Source organism: Micropterus dolomieu, linkage group LG06 (genome assembly GCF_021292245.1).
Source record: "Micropterus dolomieu isolate WLL.071019.BEF.003 ecotype Adirondacks linkage group LG06, ASM2129224v1, whole genome shotgun sequence".
Taxonomy (NCBI): Eukaryota; Metazoa; Chordata; class Actinopteri; order Centrarchiformes; family Centrarchidae; genus Micropterus; species Micropterus dolomieu.
The window spans coordinates 13,789,710-13,809,682 of NC_060155.1; the positions used below are offsets into that span (position 1 = coordinate 13,789,710).

Below are 19,973 nucleotides of genomic sequence, written 5' to 3' on the forward strand. Positions count from 1 at the left end.
GCGGAGAGACAACTTATACAATACTGTCTTACAAATGAGCACTTGAAGTTAAGGCATGCAGTCATCGTGAGAATTGCAGAAAGGCCACAGTCTGCTGCTTCCACGCATCGAGGAGGATTGCAGATATTGTGGACCCAACATGAAGTAAGACATGTGTCACTTTGGAGGAGTCTATTGAGTCTATTGACAAGCATACTAGAGATCATCCTAAAACATGTGTGGAAGGCAACTATCTCACATCAGAGAGACCGGCCAGACATTGTTGTGCTGTTGTGCTATTTTCAACCGAGCTCTGAAATAATTTGCATTGTACTTAGTCTTCTACTCTTATGTAAAGATACATAAATGAGTGATGACTGTCTCCAAATACTACAACATGATCTCAAACTGCAGTATGCACAAGAAAATAGTTTTCTTGTGAGAAAGTTGGATTAAAGACTGAAATTCTGAGAAAAAGTAGTAGTAAATCAAATCAGTCCTTAAACAAAGCACTTACAGTTCAGTGACTGCCCTCACACCTATTATTATTATACTAATTTCCAACTGGATTTTGAATGATTAGAAGAAACGATGATTCATTTTACAATCAGTTTGTCTGAGTATACATTCCAGTGCATTGAAGAGGATGACAGAAGGCTAGAGACTTTTGGGTGAAAATTATAACCAGCAGTTCAACTTGAACTCAGATAGCTTATTCAGTAATAGTTTTGTCTCAGAGTCTGGAACAGGCATGAAACAGAATTTATTGTGATATTTTGTGGGATTAAATGACAAAATATGTGTACAACATGTACAACATGTGTTGTCTTGGCTGATCACTCAAAATCAATTTGTTTTTGTTTTTTTTACTGTACTGCACTGCACACATTAAAGATGCTTCGACTGCACGTTATAGCATCAGTTCAGTCCCTGTCAGAGTTTTAGTGAATTTAAGTGTTTACAGTATTTAACATTTAAAATATTTGTCGGCCACAGATGGCTGCCAATTAAAACAGTCACACAAATTGAATTCATTGCCCCTCATTTCAGTGACATCTGTGAGACAACAGGATGACATTTAGCCGCTCCTCGATAGAGATCCTGGACTCTCTCAAACTGTGAAAACTTTAGCCCGCATGCAGACAACAGTCTGCCGTCAGTACAAGAACCACAGACATGCAAGTTGTTTAGACTAGTTTGACTAATCCTCTTCACACCCTCCATTGCCACAGGAAAAGTTCCTGCTCTGCTCTGATGCAGATTATGCAGATAATGAGTTGTCTCTCAGGGGCAGGCGGTCCACATTAAGACACCGGAGTTTTCAACACAAGTAACCGTTCCTTCAGGGCCTGTTGTCAAGTGATAATGAAGCATGACGAACAAGATAACAAATCACAGAAAAAGGCTGAGGGTATATAAAAACACATGACCTTAGAATGCAAGATTTGAAGTCAACCTGAAATTTGAATTCTCTACACTTTTTGTGTAAGAAGTATGATTTAAAATGATACTGTAATTATTATGCATACATTTCTATATTTAAAAGAGGATAAAAGCCATTTTTTGACATATCAGTGAAAACAGTTTGTAAGCTTCAGGCCTCTGGAGGGGGGTGTTTCCCAAGGCAGTGTTGTACTGACACTTGACGGCCTGTGTTACCTTGTAGTGTACAAATGTTAATACAAGACGTTATGTCCCCTTTTTCAGCATGGCCACATAGTGCTGGCTATGTAGTAGTGATTTAAGACACGCTGTGCTATTATTTTAGAATTTCACTCACAAAGTGGAAACTAGCCAGCTAAGGTAACTAGTTTCCACTTGGAAAGTTAGCACTGTTTCCCACTCTGTGTTATTCCTGATTCATGTTATTTCAACACCTGCTAAGTGACCAGCAGCTCTCCCACACTCTGCTGCGTTCCTCCTCACTAAACTTTTTGCACTTCTATCAGTGCACAAAAAAAAACAACACCAAGGATATATATATGATTTCTTAAAAAATTTTCAATTAATTAATTAATTAATTTCAGTTAATCTTTAAACCTAAAGCACTTTCAGTCCTACGTACCTATTGTGAAACTGGAATACATGGTTGCATTATTATATCCTAGAACAGCTCCTCAGAAGCTCCTAACAGGACATGTCTCTGCCTTGATCCTCATGAGAATGCTGTCGCTTCTATTCTGAGTCGCTCTGCTTGACTGCACTGCCAGTCAGTTACAAAACAGAGCTCTCTCTCGAGCACTCACTCACTCGCTCTCTCTCTTTCTGTCATTTTTTTTCTTTTCTTGTTTTTGCCTCTGCAGGTCATTCATTTTGCACGTTTGATTAGTTTGTTTTTTTGCTTTCAACACATTATCCAAAGATTATGTTCAAACGGACTTCATGGCTCAGGCTTCTTAATGTCATTTTAATACATACATAACAAATTCCTGGGATCTAATCTGATCAGGAACCCAATAATCTTGTTTCCTTCATACAGTATAACATTTTGCTATAAATAACCTGCACTGACTCAAACACCTCTTTTTCTCTCTGTTACAGCATCCTGTTTGCAGATATAGTCGGTTTCACCAGCCTGGCCTCCCAGTGCACAGCCCAGGAACTGGTTAAACTGCTAAATGAGCTGTTTGGAAAGTTTGATGAGCTTGCCACGGTAAGTCTGTTTCCCTTCCTTGAACACACATCCCTCAATTACAGTCACTGTTGGCATAAAAAGCTGCTCTTTTTCTCTGTGTGTACACTTTGTCCAAACTTTGACACAGCGAGGATATGTGTGTGCTGCTTTGGCTACAGTATGTTGGCACATGCCACTGTTGTACCAGCTTAGCATGATGTCACAGTGGATACTGGAAGCCCATATGATGCTTAATATGATTATCCAGTGCTTCATTTGAGGAAGAGTTGACAGACCTTTTTAATCTAGGCCAGATTTACCCAGGGCTAAACCTCCCCTCTGGTTGTTTGAATGAACTGAATAAAGGGACCACTGAGTTGTACTTGTCCCAGTCTCTCTTGGTCTCTCTTCAGCTCTCCCATCCGTCAATATTTCACTCTTTGTGATTTCAGAGCTAAAAAATCCACCCAACTTTTGCTGTGAATGTGGCCGCTGCCGTTAATCAAGTTGCTTTCAAATGTGACACTATCAGTGCTGGTGCTAAAAAAAATCTTTTGATCAAAATACTACAGGTTCCTTGACGTGCTTTTACCTTAAGTCGTGTAAATCAGAATCAAAGCACATTTCCAGAAAAGCTATGTCTTGTTGCTCCAACACTGTGAGTTTAGCTGACACAGTATCTTTGTTTGGTGAGAAGGTTGAGCCCCTGCAGATCACCCTGCCACAGCCTTGTCTACATGTAATCTGGCCTCTATTACTTATACTAGGCACATGCCCTTGTCAAATCCATTAATCCACAGGATTACAACTAACCCTTTTTTGCTTTCATAGAAGGTTTTACTTGGCCATATTGAGAGCTTCTATTTTTAACTTGTTTGTTGACACACAAAATTAGAACTGACTAAAAAGAGAGTGCCTCTTATTTGACTTGTTATTGTCAAATAATTGTTATTGCCTTTTCCAATTAACCATGTGTCAGCTGCAGTCTGTCTTTATCCTGCGGAAAGTTACATTTCACCCTGAGATGCTATCAGCCAAAACAAGATGATTCCATGCATTACAACACACACGTGTGCACAAACATACACACACATTCTTTGATAAGTTATGTCAACAAGTCGATGCACTTTAATACAAGCTTTCCCCCCCCATTAATTGCAAAGATGTTACAATTAATTTAACTTGAAATGATTAATTTTCACTTTCATCTCCCAAAGTAGTTTGTCCAGGAGAAATGGTATCTTGAGCTGCATCAATTTTCTTGCTGTTGTGATCTGAGCTGTCTCAGTCTTTTGGTTACAACTGATAGATCTCTGCTTTGGCTGCTACCTGGGAGTCTCATATTGCAACGAAAGGCTGTCCCCAGCTATGAAACTTGTCATCAAATGCTCTGGCCTTGCCCCGACCCAAAGCCCCACTCATTCTGAGCCACTTTGGCAGGAAGTGGCAGTGCCAGTGACTCATACTGTAGCTGTGGTCACTGTGTGCACGCAGACTATTCTCGTTCCATACGAAGAGCGGGCGATGCCACATGGCCACTGGGCATCATCTCATAATACCATTCCAGCACCATCCCCACACCACCTGTCCACTCTTTGGACTTGTCAAGCTGCATGGGAAGAGGGCCAGGAACGCAGTGTTCTTCTAAAGTGCTGTCGATGTAGTAGACCAAGTCTCCTCCTCTCCTCTCGTCTCCTTCCTCTCCTCTCCTCATTATCAGAAAGTTTCCACTCACCCAGCCTGACCACGGCCTCCTTTTGACTTCAATTAGCTGTAAAACTCATACAAGTATTTGAATTTTTCTCTAATTTTTCTCTTTTGAACGTAATCTTAAACATTAAATAAATATAGACATTTTTGTGTTTGAGCATTTAAGAACAGGTTGCCACTTTTAGACCTTATATACATATCATTTGCCACAAATGCACACAAAAGAAATGTACTATTACTGTTTACCTATCCTGTGTCAAAAAGACAGGCTTTGATTTAATCAAAAGTTTACTGTTGAGAATTTCAAACTAATGTAAACTATTACTACAGTCTTTCTCCTCCTCCTATGTCTTAGTTGTCACTACATCTTCCAGCCCAGAGGGGGGCTTGTCGCTTTTTAGAAATAAAGTCTGAGGGTCTGAAAAAGATAGGCAGTGGACCAAACCACTGTGATTCATATGAGGGTGGAGGACATAATCTTTCAAAGCATAAAAACGGATTGGCCTGATAGAGAACAAGAGCTGTCAACGGTTTGTGTGCCATATACGTTGACTAGACACTGATGGACAACAATGATTATGTTTTCATTTTAGGATCAAAATAATTGATCCAATTCAGTAGTTGCTGCATATTGATCACCACTAACAGGTTTTTAAGACCAAGGTCAGGGCTGAATTTAGGTCTTAATTTTATGCCCATGCAGAACCATACTCCTGGAGTATTAATCAAATGTGTGTCCCTTAGGGACCTTTTCCTCATCACATGCTACAAGAATGTTTCCAACCAACAAAAATATGGCTAAGCAAAGAATTTCCCACAGGCTTGCATTGTTTTAACCATAAAGTGAGTGACAGGAAAAGCAGAGCTTTGAACTCTTTCACTGTACCTAGCTGGTTTAAATATATATGTTGACAATACTTTATAATATTTTCAGAAGTGTGAGGTTTACCTGAGCAGAACTCACTTGACAGCAGCATCAAATTTACATTAGGAGATAAAAAAAAATACTAGTCTTTTCTTCTTAGATCGTGCCATACTAAGCAGGGTGGTAGCTTGAAAACTGAATTTTACAGGAAACCCACTCACAATGATCAGTGTTTGCTGTTTGATTCGCACCACCCACAAGGACACAGGCTGGGAGTAATTATAACTTCTCACCACCAGGCTGAGAATCTGCCGACCAACGCTGAACTCAAAGACAAAAGGGCGCAAGAATCTCAGCAAAGCTTTGAAACTATATCACTACCCAAACTTCGTCTGTGTTAAAATTGTGAAAATATAACACCAGACTGACACACAAAGCAGACCATAACTGTAACACGGTACTGTAGAAACTGTCCGAACTTTACTATAAGGCATTTTCTCTGTCAGTAGTAATGCTGGCGTAAACATAGGTATCATCAAAGATTTATATAGCATTCACAATAATAATGCCAATGTTTGTTCTTTAAGGAAAGTGATAGAAGATGGAGATTTATTCATTAACACACCAACTGGTCGTCTTTAGGCCCCCTCATGCTATAAACACTTCCTCTCCCTGGCTGAGTTTCCAACAGTCTGTCCGGCACCCGAAACAACAGTTTCTGTTGTGAGAGGGACTCTGTTATTAATTTATGTTTGTTGTGATGCTATATAAAATTAATAGCTCTGGACAGGATGTGCTTTTGTGTCTGTACGCATGCGTGGATGCGGGCGTGTGTCGTCGCCGTTTCCATGGCAGAGTTTCATGAAGCTTTTCATTCTTGTCTCTCTTTTCTCTCCTCTCACAACACCTCCCTGCATCACAGCCTCAGACTCCTCCGCTCCTTGTTTCTCAGCTTTTTGATTGACATGCAGCAGCCTACTTCCCTCAACGGTGTCTTTTATGCCCCGTGGTTCTCTGCACTCTCTTCCTCTCTCATGTTTCCATTTTTAGGATGGCTCAGTGATGTATCTATCTATCTGCTGCTTCTTACTTCCTTGACCAGTCAGAGATCCCTTTTCATTCACACACACACATATGTGTATATATATATATATATATATATATATATATATATATATATATATATATATATGACTCTGAAAGCTTAATCACATGTGCAGTGCATGAATGCATGTTGAAGTTTACATAAGTCATTGCCATATTTGTATCTCCGAGTCTTTTCACTATCTTTCCAATAAGTCTCCCAAGGAGCATATCAGACAGGAATCAAATGGCAGAACTCATATTCCCTGTTTAAGCATTGTACTGAAAGTACATCATTAACTGGATGAAATGACAAAGCAAAGACTCATCTAGTCATGAGTAACCTGAGATGGTGTAATTTCAATTGTATTCTCTGTTAGGAAACTAGTTTATTTGTAAAGATTCCCAAAATAGTGGAAGAAATGGAAATACAAACAGTTATATTCCCAAGGACAGTATTTCTATATTATTATCTATATTAATTCTTCAAAAAGTAAACTTTAAAAAACCTGTGACATCTGCAGGTTTATACTGTATAAAACTAAATCCCATGGCAGGAAAAATGTAACAAATAAACCTGGTTAGGGTGCTAATTAAATTTTGTATTATTTTTAAATTAAGCACAAGGACTGTTCACTGCCCACACTGTGACAGCTGCCTTCCGGAAACTAAAGTCTGGGTGTAAACACGACTAAAATAACCCTGTTTAGGTTTGTCTCATGAGCAGGTGCAAGGATCAGTGTCAAGTCCTGCAGTTTTCTTCAGACGCCTGTGTACTAGAAACTGTGGACTGAAGCAAAACCCAAACCAAACAAGGCAGCTTGAGCTCTTGATGGAGGAGTGAGAGAGAAATATAGCTTGTGTTTCAGTGCGGGAAAAATCCTGAAGATGGTTGTCAGTGCAGCAAAACATGCCATCAAGCAACTGAGGACTCAAATGAGGCAGATTTATGAAAGTATGGACAAAATTAAAGCAGACTCCAATATATCCTGACTTTAAGTCACTAATACAGGTCAAGCTCCAAAAGGATTGGATCCTACACTTCCTATAATGCATCTGATGCTTTTTTTGTTAGACCCTCTCTGACTAGGAAACACCCATGTCTTATAAACTACACAACCCCAGTTTATAACTCATTTATAATCAGTTTTTGTGAAACATTTGTATTTTCCAAGCTCACACAGAGATAACCCTAAAGACATCACTATGACATCATATTTTTCAAATTGGAGCCACAATAGATATTATACAACTGTTATATTTTTTTATGTGGAAAATCAGTCATGTGTCCCTTTTAAATTTTAATTTGGAAATAATGTGCATATTTTTAATTTGTCATATTAGGGTAAAATATTAGTGAATCTTGTAATGATCAACAGCTTGTTAGTGTCATTAGAGTTTTGAAGCATTGCTCAGTTAATTCTGATTTCACTAGAAGCCTGTCTCCAGCTAGACTATAATTACAGTGCCTACAGTAAGTATTCCTAAGGTTTTTTTTTTAAATTAATATCGTGACAGAAAAAAATAACAAAAAGTAAAATCACAATGTATTAGTTACTGTAATCTTGAATCACAGATCAAGTTTTATCGACTGATAGAGATATTGAGTATTTTATTGGTAACGGAATGTAATAGTACACATTATTTGCTTATTTATAATATTTCTCTGTATATGATCATCATCAGTTCAATGTCATAGACAGGGACATTATTTATATAATTAGATTATGGTTCACAAATTCTATTTTGCTTTGAAAGAGAACTTATTCTTTTATTTCATTATGGTTGTCATATCTGCTGCATTACAATTATTCACTACTGATCAAAACAAAAGTTAGCGTGTGTTTGCAGTATTTCTCGCACATACACTGTAGGCTACTTGGGTGTCCTAGAGTATGTTTACAGCAGGCCAAATACATTTTAACCTGTTTTTTTTATATCATTCCAAAAAAAACAATGGTCCTTGTTTCCAATGCCTATCAGATGTTCAGAATAGCTGTGCCGCCTTTGTAAATAAAACAGTCTTGGAACACTGAACATTTGTTATTTGTCATATCCGTCATATCTGTTTAATATATCTACATTACTAGGTTTACTTCACATATCTGCTGCACCCGCTCACTCCAACCCACACAGGTTGTAGTGGGAGAAGGAAGTGTTGATATATTATTCATTTGTTGTTGCACGTAAATGATTATATATTAAGTCAAATCAATAAGAGCGCTGCTAACAAAAAGGGAAATATCCAGTCAGTGGAGCAGGGGAAACTTCTGTAGCACTCTTAAAGATTTTGCCCAACGGAGGGCCCTTGCAATAGATCATTGTCTGCCTATATTGATGAATAGTTGACATGATATAATTCAACAAGCCAAGGTAGATTGAATTTTATTTTTCAAATCAATGTATTGGCTTGACATAAAATGCATAAAATACTGGGCTTGCTTGTAATTAAAATGACAAAGTGTTTTGCTATGAATTGCTATAAATATAAATGTTCAGACAAATGGGGAAGAATCAGAGAGAGACAGCAGCAAACCCACCTTCCCTTTCGCATCCGTTCAACCTCCCAGAACTACAGGAGTGGAAACCCTAATCTTTAGCCCCATCAATACAATGTGTACTGGTACACAGCACTGATCTTTATCTTCGTATGAAAGGCGAAGCACGGTGTGGACTGCTGTCTTTGGGGACTGGTAGGAAATGAACTGCTGCTACTCTCAGCTGGCTCATCTTTTCCTCCATAATCATTTGCTGTTTTGTTTCCCTTCCCTGTCTGTGTGTCCCTTTTTTGTCTCCCTCTCTTTTGTCTGTGCACACTGAAGTGTTGGCTAATTTGCATCTCTGCAAGCATGTGGGTACTGAATGTAAGGTGTCTGGTAATACAACTACACCACACTTTCGTTTATGCCGCTCTCAATACATTCTGGCCTTATTGAAAACAAAAAATTATCCAAAACAGTCAATTTAAAAATACTATTATTTGTGTTTCCTTTCTAATAGAAATTGTGAAAAGCTGTCAAACTCTACCTGTCCCTAACACACCGTAGCTATCTTACTTCTATGCTGATGACCACCCAGATTGCCCACAATTCTTCAGTCACATGACAGTGGTAATCCAGCTTGTGACCGAACAAACTCCTAAGCCCTCACATTGCAGATTAGCATAGGAAAGGTACAGAGTAGGATACTGTAAGTACCAGGGCTTTCCCTGCTTCCTGTAGCTTCAACCTTGCCTCACTATATAGCCATCTGTTACTGCTCCTCTATGACCTGAGTTACCCTGAAGATATCTCACTGGCTCTGTTCCAAAAGATTTTATTGTGAAACGAAAATGAGAGACCATCACAAAGAATTTCACTAGCAGCTTTATAAGAGAATAGATTAACCTCCAGTTCACAGGATACCAAATTATAATTTTTTTAATAAATCTTCTTCTTCTTCCTTGGGCTGCTCCCACTGTGAATTATCTGGGCCCCACCCAACCCAAGATCTGATGATTTGCAAATTTGACTTGGCAAAGGCTTTTTGCTCCAGATGACCTTCCTGACGCTTTGACATATTGACAGGAGGAGATGGGGATTGAACCATAAACCATCTGAGCCACAGCACCCCCATTTTTTAAAGTAAAGAGCCTTGTTTTTCTTTACATATGTGCTTCAGACCTTGCTTTTGGTATCCATTCTAAGGTGTCTATTTGAAAATTGAAATGTAGCTGTGTGCGTAACATGAACAGCAGAAAGGAGTCCAGCCTCATCTTGAGCATGACAGAGTCAAGTAAATAGAGTTCAACAGATTGACAAATAGACAAATATTCCAAATTTGAACATTTTAGCATAACAAATATAGTAAACATTGTGTGAAAATAACACAAGTTAATATGAAATAAGTAAGCATAATATTAATGTGTATAATTAAATGTTACATAGCCTATATTTAATGGCCTCATGTCCATCTAATTACCTAATCAATGTATGTCAAATAATTTTGAATCCTCATTTGAGATCAATTGTTTCAGTATTCAGGATAATAGTTGAACAGAAACTGACTGTGTACAGTCTACAATATACGCCTCTCTGTATTGCCTCATTTCATTGCTGCCGAGTGTTTTTTCCTTTTGTACCTTTATGTCTAAGAACATGTTTGATACAGCACATGTGCCTCCATGCAACTACGCAAGGCAAGTAGTTACCAACAATGCTATGTCTCTTTTTGGAAACTCACATGGCCTGCATGTTAAAAATAGAGCGTCCGTCTTGTCTTGTGCCCACCAGTATGCATAATTATCTTTGTGCTCTTCACATGCATGGCCAGCGATCCCATTACCTCCATGGAAACAATAAAGGGTTATGAGAAGGTGTCCACGGTAACACGGTCTCCCTGGTAAAATGAATGTCTGTTGCTCATATCCTCTAATAATGGGTTGTATTTGTAAGATGCCTTTTCATGCCACTGCTCAATGTCCCTAAAGAGTGAGAGTGACTCACCTTATTCCCTAAAGTGAGACCGATCTGTTGATTTAGCGCTACGTTGTGGGAACCATTTCAGTGTTGGTGTAAGTTCAAAGTCTCAAAGAGTTTGCATGGGATAATGAACGTGCAATCAGATATCAGTCCACGTGAAGATCCACAGCATCGTCAGATATGTTATGTGCACATCTACCTTTTTTAATATTGACTTCATCTGTATCTCTGCTTTTTTTGTGTGTCTTCATTTATTTATTTATGGTCTCTGTGGTCTGTCATTTTTGACTACATAGTAGGTGTTCAGTTTCACTGTGGCATATCTTTTTATGTATACTGTCAAACAACCATGCTGGCATGAAACACTAATTTAATCCAGAGTCATTTATAACTATCAGGCCATTTTTGTCCACAGAAAACGACAAGTTATGTTGTAGCTAAAACCACTCAAATGGATTAAACAAATATAACAGATATACATTATAAAGCCAGGCTAGCTGTCTCCCTCTGTTTCCAGTCTTCGTGCTAAGCTGGTATCGATCTTCTCATCATCGGCAAGAAAGTGAATTAGTGTATTTTCCAAAATGTTGAACTATCCCTTCTATTATTTTCCTGTTCTCTTGGTGTGTCACTGCCGACGACAAACTTTTGAAAAACGCTAGTATGGGGGGTGCCCCACACTACCCGGCTGAGTCCTTACGGCAGCAGTCTTGCTTCATATCCAGTGTGGACCAGATCCAATTTCACATGGTTTAAGACACATAAAGAAGGACAGTTGTGTTAATTGGAATAGTTAGCTAAACCAGAGTCATTGCTGCCCTGTGTTAAAGGGTTTTGGCTCCAGAATCAGATTCAGAATCATTTTTAATGGCCAGGTAAGTGTACACATACAAGGAATTTGACTCCGATCTTATATACCTCTCAGTGTATATATACAAAACAAGCATAAACAAACAGGACTACAAGCTAAACAAGAACACACAAACTACAGTGTACAGTACACACAAAGAAAACAACTTTTGTAGACATTTGTCCATGACATCTGGACACCCCCATTTTAACAATGCATCTCTGTGTGTCAGATTTGAAGTCTCAAAAGCCACTGGGCTAGTTTTGACAAAACCAAAATCTTTCACTGTATTCCATTCCATTTTATTTTATATTAAATTTATTATCCTGATAAATATACCATTATTGTAGGACACAATATAATGTTTGTCTTACTCAAGTCCAGAAAGATGCCATCAATGTTACGCTATCCTTGCAAAATGTTCAGTTTGGCCTGTACTGTATTGTAAAGCTTTAAAGAAAGCATTCTTCATAAAATATTTGCGAGTGTAATTTCCCTCAAATGTCAGGATGATATATTTTGACATATTATGAACATTACAGCGTTATGATGAGTATATTGTAAAACCTAATTTTAAAAGGCCATAACTCCCTCAATCGACCTTGGAACTTGCAGCCATGGACAGCTTGAAGCAATACTTGCAAATTACACTTGTGGATATGGATCAGTGTAATCAGTGTAATGGAAAAACTATAATTAAATGTCAAAATTTTTAACTCAAACACCACCGGTGCAACATTGATTACACTGAAAGAATTATGCCTTTTGGTACTGTCTTATAATGTTTTTAACGTTAACTGAGCTGACCATGAAGATTAAAGATTCATTTGTGATACGACGAAAGGCCAAATTTGCTATAACACTACTTGTTTTAGAAGTAAAGATGATTTTGTCACTGATTGGCTCATATCCTTCTTGGAGGAAGACATGGAATCACAATTTCACTCTTTTTGATTGGCAGGAGAATCACTGTCGCAGGATTAAGATCCTGGGGGACTGTTACTACTGTGTGTCTGGACTCACCCAACCCAAGACCGACCACGCCCACTGCTGTGTGGAGATGGGTCTGGACATGATTGACACCATAACGTGAGTGCTCATATTTGTTTGAGTGTTTTATTAGCAGAATTATATGTACCATTTTATGCTACTTTTATACATCACAAACTCTCCTGGGACATGTGTACTGATGCTATTTTTAAGAATGGTAAATGGACTGTATTTGTACACTGATGGCAGTGTAAGGTCATCATAAAGAAACTAATCATTCACACACACCGATGGCACTGGGCGACCCGCTCTACCTCTAAGCCACAGCTGTCCCAGCCAAAACTGCATTTACTTCCTTGGAAAACAGAACTTTTTTTTACTATTGATAACAAAAGTTAAACTCTGTTTTAAAACCACTCAAAGGAAAAAATTAGGAAAGATTGTAAAGACCTGTGGGAAAATCATGGGAAAACAGCAGGGATGACCTGTACCACCTGTATCTGACCTGGCTGACTGAGAAAGCAGACAAGGTCTGCATGGATACATCACATCCACTTTCAGTTGAGTCCCATCATTCCCTTCTGGTCGGAGGTATAGATACACCAAGATCAGAACCATAACACCCATAACAATAACTCATTTAAAAAAGATATGGTAGCCATTTGGAGTCAGGAGGAATACATGGATTAGGGGATGTGAAATACAGTATCTCACAAAAGTGAGTATGCCCTTCACATTATGTAAATATTTGATTACATCTTTTCATGTGACAACACTTAATTATAAACAGCTACATTGTATTTGGACATTTTCACTTAGGGATGTACTCACTTTTGTTGCCAGCGGTTTAGACATTAATGGCTGTGTGATGTGTTATTTTGAGGGGACAGCAAATATACACTGTTACAAGATTTATACTAACTGCTTTACATTGTAGCAGTAGTAGTGTCATTTCTTCAGTGTTGTCCCATGAAAAGATGTAATCAAACATTTCAAAAAATACATTACGTTTAGCTGACGCTTTTATCCAAAGCGACTTACAATTGCTATATATGTCAGAGGTACGCAACGAGGGGTTAAGTGTCTTGCTCAGGGACACATTGGTGTCTCACAGTGGATTCGAACCCGGGTCTCTCACACCATAGTGTCTTATCCACTGCCCCACCACCAACAATGACAATTGTTGCTATACAGTTACTGACATGAACTTTAAATGGCTGCCTGGACTGTGGTGACATTTAGGATGGCTGGCTGCTACTGATGATCTCTGACTATTGTTACATTTGTTTATTTGATGTGTTTTTTAATGTATCCATATGTTTTGTGCTTTCAGAGGACATTACAGTTTCAGTCTAGTTCTAATTAAGTCAACTTTATAATTGTTTTAGTAGTTTAAATGGATGAAATCATCCGTATCTGTCCATCCATGGAAGGTCTTTATTTTATTATAAACTTTAACTGAGTCCATGTTGAGAGATTTCCTTCAGGCAAGGCAGCCTGATTTGCCATGTGTGCTGTGAGTGAATTAATTCTAACACTGAACATCTGAGTGACCAGAACTACAGTTGGCTTAGAGAAAAGGCTTTAATGGAGAAAGAAAATAAGCTATTTAATTGAGCTTGAAAGGGCTTGTTTTCCCTGCACACCCTGCAAAGTTTGGAAGGTCCAAAGAAAGTCAGAGATTGAGATACAGCATAAGCTGAAATCAGATACTTTCATAGCCTGTTAATTAAGAATAGACTTTTCTCCTCAACGCTGATTAAATAGAAATGCCCAAATTTGCAGTCTTTTTTTGTTCTTTAGTCTATTTTGGTATGTTAGAGCAAAGTAGAGCATTTCTGAACAGTGTTTTAATCCCTGTCCACTTCTTGACAGGTGCCATCTATTTACAAAGAATGCTTGTCACAGATTTTATATTATTCTGAATTTAGCATGCATGTCACCGGTATCAGACCTCAATCATTATACATAAATACTGCTTTTAATAGTAAATATTCTGATGTTATAGCATGTTGTTTAAAGTACAACTGGTGCTTTTCTTTAAGATATGTGCATAAACATACAGTGATAAGAGTAGTGGTCTTTCCTGTGATGGACAACCTTTAGAGCATATAAGGCCATATGTGTACGTTTTATGTAATAACTGTACAGTACAGCAATGCACATTGAAATGCATTCTTAATATCACCTTGTTCTTTATTTTTGTGTATCTTCTGTGCTGCCTTTTTATGCGCTCCCTAATTATATATATATATAATGTAGTATACACACTCCATATCTTCTGTCCCTGCAGGTCAGTTGCAGAGGCCACAGAAGTCAACCTAAACATGCGCGTGGGCTTGCATACAGGTCGGGTGTTGTGTGGTGTGCTGGGCCTCAGAAAATGGCAATATGATGTGTGGTCCAATGATGTGACCCTAGCCAATGTGATGGAGGCTGGAGGACTACCTGGGTCAGTACAGGACATTTTACATGAATACCAGCTCAACAGCTATGTACACCAATTCTCTTTGACTGTACTGTTGTGGTACTCTGGTAATATAATGACTGATTAAGTGATTTAGAATTGACTCTTGAAATCTTATATTATTGTATTGTATTGTACTGTGAGATATGAATATCCCCTGTAAAAAAAATATCAAGATGTCCTAATGCTAGTCCTTTTGAGTCCTACTAATAATTGTTGTAAGACAAAATTCAGAGGAAACAACTGCACTAATCACAAAAACATGGTTGAATTTTCACCTGTTTACATAAACATAAAATGAAAATCACCTTTTTTAGCGGAACTTTGAATAGACTAATTGAAGAATAGTTACTCTTGTCATCTTCTGATTTTTGCAAATTTCAGACCTTATTTTCACATATCTACTGTCACACTCTTGTGCATATGACCTGCTCAGAACAGTCTGTGCCAAATGCACCAACTTGCTGCAGCTGCAGTGGCTATGACACTAGCTGGGTTGCATATTATCTCTCCCTGTTTCCACAGCAAAGTCCACATCACCAGAGCTACGCTAGAGTGCCTAAATGGAGATTATGAGGTGGAGCCTGGAAACGGACATGAAAGGAACTCCTTCCTCCAAAAACATGAAATTGAAACCTTCTTTATAGTGCCATCTCACCGACGGAAGGTATCGTATTGTAAATCTGTGCTGAGGAATGTATATTCAATATACTGTATATTTCTATGAGCTTTTAGCAGAGGAAAATGATTAAAATCACACCATCAGTTGTATCTTCAGATTGCAGTTCTTATCAGACGTTGGCCTTAGTTGGATCTTTTATTAGCTTCTGCAGGTCGTATGTTAATCCAAATTAACCTGAACCACTGTACATGGTAAGTCAGAGTATGCTATGTTGAGAAAGCAAGCTTATCTTTACCATTACTTCTATGCCAAAATTTCATTCATTAAAACCATCCTTCAAAAAGAAAATATAGTGTTGACGAAAGCATCCAGCATCGTATGATGGAGCTCTCACACATTTGTTGTTGAGCTGATCTCACTTCCAGACTGTAATGAATTGGACTAGGGCTATAAAGAATAAGAAAACAGCCAGTGGCATCTATCATCTCAAATCAGCACAAACTAACAAATCCGACAAAAACGTACAGAGATATGTGTGTGTGTGTGTGTGTGTCAGTGCATACACATTAACGCGCACATCTCCAACAGATGTGCCACAAGCAGCTGGAGAGGGAATTTCAGTCTTGTCTCGGGCCTCTCCTCTCCTCTCCTCTCCTCTCCTTTCCTATCCTCTCCTCTCCTCTCCTCTCCTCTCCTCTCCTCTCCTCTCCTCTCCTCGCTCCTACCTCTCATTTAGTCGTTATTTCTAGCAGCAGGTTTCATGTTATGCAAGATCAGGCCTGCACAGAGGTTACATGGGTCCCTATGTGAACCTGTAACATCCCATTTGTGTGTATTTTTCTTTGATATGCGGGAGACTTTGCTAATCCTCTTAATAAAGCTGATGGTTAGACTTCATCAAAGACATGGCTCAGAGAAAGATGTGCCCTGACTAAGCTGTGTTGGTATAGGCTGCTACTTGCTCTGCTATTGTGCCTTTAATTACTCCTGCTTAGGGACACGCTTCCAACTTTGTGTATCAAACAGAACATATATTTCTTAATACAAATGACACTTTGTCAAACTCTTTAACATATGCGTAATCTTTATCACTCTTTCTAAAATAGCTTTATGAAAGAGAAATGAGGGCAGCGAAGTCCTAAAACTATTAAAATCACCTAAGGGATTGACCTACCTTATTTTAATCACTTTCTAGTTAAATTCCTGAGCCTGATAATAATGATTGCATGCGTGTGAGTGCATGAGCATGTGTGCACATGCATACTGTCCAGTGCCTGTGCATGATTTATAGACCCTTACATAATATATATTACTGTGTGGGGTATCATGACTAAATCCTTGTTCCCATTTCTTATCTGGTGACAGATATTCCCAGGATTGATTCTTTCGGATATAAAGCCCGCCAAAAAGATGAAGTTCAAAACTGTGTGCTACTTACTAGTGCAGCTTATGCACTGCAGGAAGATGTTCAAGGCTGAGATTCCCTTCTCCAATGTCATGAACTGCGAGGACGGTGATAAGGTATAAACTCTCAGTGTCTGTGTTGACGTTTCTGTGTTTGTTCGTGCTGTGATTTACATAAATAGAGACCAAAACATATGCAGTCTGAATGTCTAGAGATTTCTACAATAGTGAACTTCTAAATGCCCCTAAATGTGACCTGATCTCTCTTTATTTAAACCACAACCCGAATCTTTATTGTCTTTATTTGTAGCATTGTTAAAGCATTACGGTGCAAGTTATATGGCTATTAGTGGTGAAAACTACTTATATAGCAATATATTCAGGTAAATACTATTCTTGTTTATATTAAAAATTATTATTGAACTATATTCGGTATATGCCATAATTTTTCAATATGCTTATGCTTAACATAATGACTTGGTTGTTCCACAACGCCAATTTTTATAGGCTTAAGACACGACCTAACGCTTGTTTGGCAAACATTAGAGGAGCAGCAATGTGTGTCTGTGAGTTCCTTCGCGGTTAAGTTGACTTTCTTTATGTGAACTGTTGGGCATACAGTAGATATTAGTATGTGCAAGAGATGCTCTCATATCCGTAGCTGTTACACAAATGTTCTTTGTCACCTCACTGAACATTGTACATTGCACTCTTGCAGTGATATTTGCAGCACAGCCTGTCCAAAGTCCAATAGAGCTATTTGATTATGCTTAAGAAGTCATCTGATAACTTCTCTGGGCATGTTTCCATTCTAAAGATATCTGTTGTAGAGTGAAGCTGAAATAATTAATCGATTAGTCTAATGACATAAAATTAATTGGTAACTATTTTGATGATTAAGTAAATTTTAAGCAAAAATTCGTTCCTTCTCTCAATAATGAGCACTTTTCTTCATCTTGTGCTGCATATTTTTAGGTTTTGGACTGTCAGTTGGACAAAACAAGCAGTTTGGAGGCAGTGTTGCTAGATTAAGCAATGGACTACCCAGGCAACTTTATTTTTCAAAAAGCACCTAGCAACAATGTAGCTGCTTTTAAAATGCACTTGGAAACTTTTAGCAACTTTGTGACTCAACAAATCGACCTGCTGGAAGCAATGTCCCCTGGAAATTAGTTGGCACCACTGTTTGGAGGTGTCACCTTGGGGTATACGAAATTGTGGTGGTCATAATTTTTTCTGACATTTTACAGATGAAATGATTAATTGAGAAAATAATTGTTAGTTACAGCCCAACTCTGAATCACAGACTCTCTGAGAGTTGACTGAATTGGTGACACTGAGGTGTTTTTATGAAGCAGGAAATGTCCACACACACCCAAATGTCATCACATAGCAGTCACTATCCTAGAAGTTTTAAATGTTTGATGTTATACAAGACTTTGTTCATCAATGTGCTATGAATTAGCCAAATTAACAAGCCATCATTTAGGAGAAAATAACTCAGGATTCCATGGCTTCAAAAATGTGCTTGCAACTGTACAGTAAATAAATGTATGTCTTTCACAGTATGTACACTGTCTTGTAAGAATATAGGCGTGAAAATAAGTGATGATCCTGTCAGCTTTAATAACCTCAGCATAATGCTCCTGCCAGAGACCAACGTACCATCCCCCAGCATATACTGTCAGTGACACTGGTAATCTGGCCAGATGTCAGAAAGCTTACTTGACCTTGTGTGCCTGAAAAGAAATCCTTTCGCCTGGCAACTGTACAATTCTTGCCCCAGCCGTTTTAATGCAGATATCCAGGTATATGTGTGCTACATATATCTTTCTCATTGTGGGGACAAACAACTGATTACACCCTGATGTATAGCACACCCTATTTTCTATAGTTTTAGAAGAAAAGTGTGCAACATATATGTCATGAGTTGTTTGCTAGATTTTTATATATTTAGTATGAATAATTAGTATGAATAAAATATTCTCACTTTTGCCCTCAGCAGTGCGTCATCCAGATCTAGTTCTTTACCTCACACTAGGTTAGTTTTAAACAGACAAAGGGAAAAGTGCCGACAGCTTAAGTCATACATGTACCCTCTACTGAATGGTAATTTCACATTCAGACCTCATACTTGGATTGGGTGAAAATATGCATTCAAAGCATGAAGGGGAGCGATATGAGGAACAAGTGATGAATGAGTAGGATTTTGGTGCAGCAGACATGGCTGCATGGTGTGTTCTGTGCTGCGCTGAGCATAACATAAGGAGAAGTCGACATCTGCAGGTCACTATGTTGCTGCCTTATAAATGACACAAAATGAGAGCGTGAGGGAGTCAGAGATTTAAGGGATGGAAATGGGACAGAAAGAAAGAAGAAAGACTAGATGGAAGAAGGGACGAATAAACAGAAACAGGGAAGGAGGTGACTAAAGACGAAGCAAGAAAGGGAGAAAGGATGTATAGACGGAAGCAGGGACGACAAGCAGGAAGAAAGGTAGAACAGGCAGAAGCAAGGAAGGAGAAAAGGTAGTAAGGAAGAATATACAGAACCAGATGGACGCATGGATGAATGGATGAATATATACAAACATCCACTTCCCGCGGGGAAGGAAAGACAGAAGGGAAAAATATATGGAAGCAGGGAAGGAAGTATATACAAAGGTACAGAAGGACAGAAGAAGTAAGGATTAAACAGGGAATGAAGGAAGGAAGCAAGAAGAATATAGCATTGAATGACAGAAGTAAGAACAGTTGAAAACGTGTAAGGAAAGAAGAGTATGAGAAGAATATACAGAAGCATAGAGAGAAAGTGGGAAGTAAGGAAGAATAGACATAAGAAAATAAGGAAAGGAAGACAGTAAGCTGTACACATTCATTTTATTATGATGAACTCATGAACACTTGCCCTTTCCTCCCCACACGGCCAC

The 19,973-nt window shown here is 38.4% G+C and overlaps 1 protein-coding gene across 4 annotated transcripts in view; it reads left to right on the forward strand.

Annotated features, from left to right (window-relative positions):
• Window positions 1–19,973, forward strand: part of LOC123972943 (adenylate cyclase type 1-like) — a 38,024-nt gene that overhangs the window by 10,465 nt on the left and 7,586 nt on the right. For all 4 annotated transcript variants that reach the window (XR_006825506.1, XM_046052718.1, XM_046052719.1 and 1 more), the window contains exons 4-8: window positions 2,521–2,632; window positions 12,523–12,650; window positions 14,845–15,003; window positions 15,544–15,685; window positions 17,006–17,161. Coding sequence is in view for 3 of the 4 variants with exons in the window: in XM_046052718.1 (XP_045908674.1) it covers window positions 2,521–2,632; window positions 12,523–12,650; window positions 14,845–15,003; window positions 15,544–15,685; window positions 17,006–17,161 (697 nt within the window). In the remaining variant the exon portion in view is untranslated. The remainder of the gene's footprint in view (window positions 1–2,520; window positions 2,633–12,522; window positions 12,651–14,844; window positions 15,004–15,543; window positions 15,686–17,005; window positions 17,162–19,973) is intronic.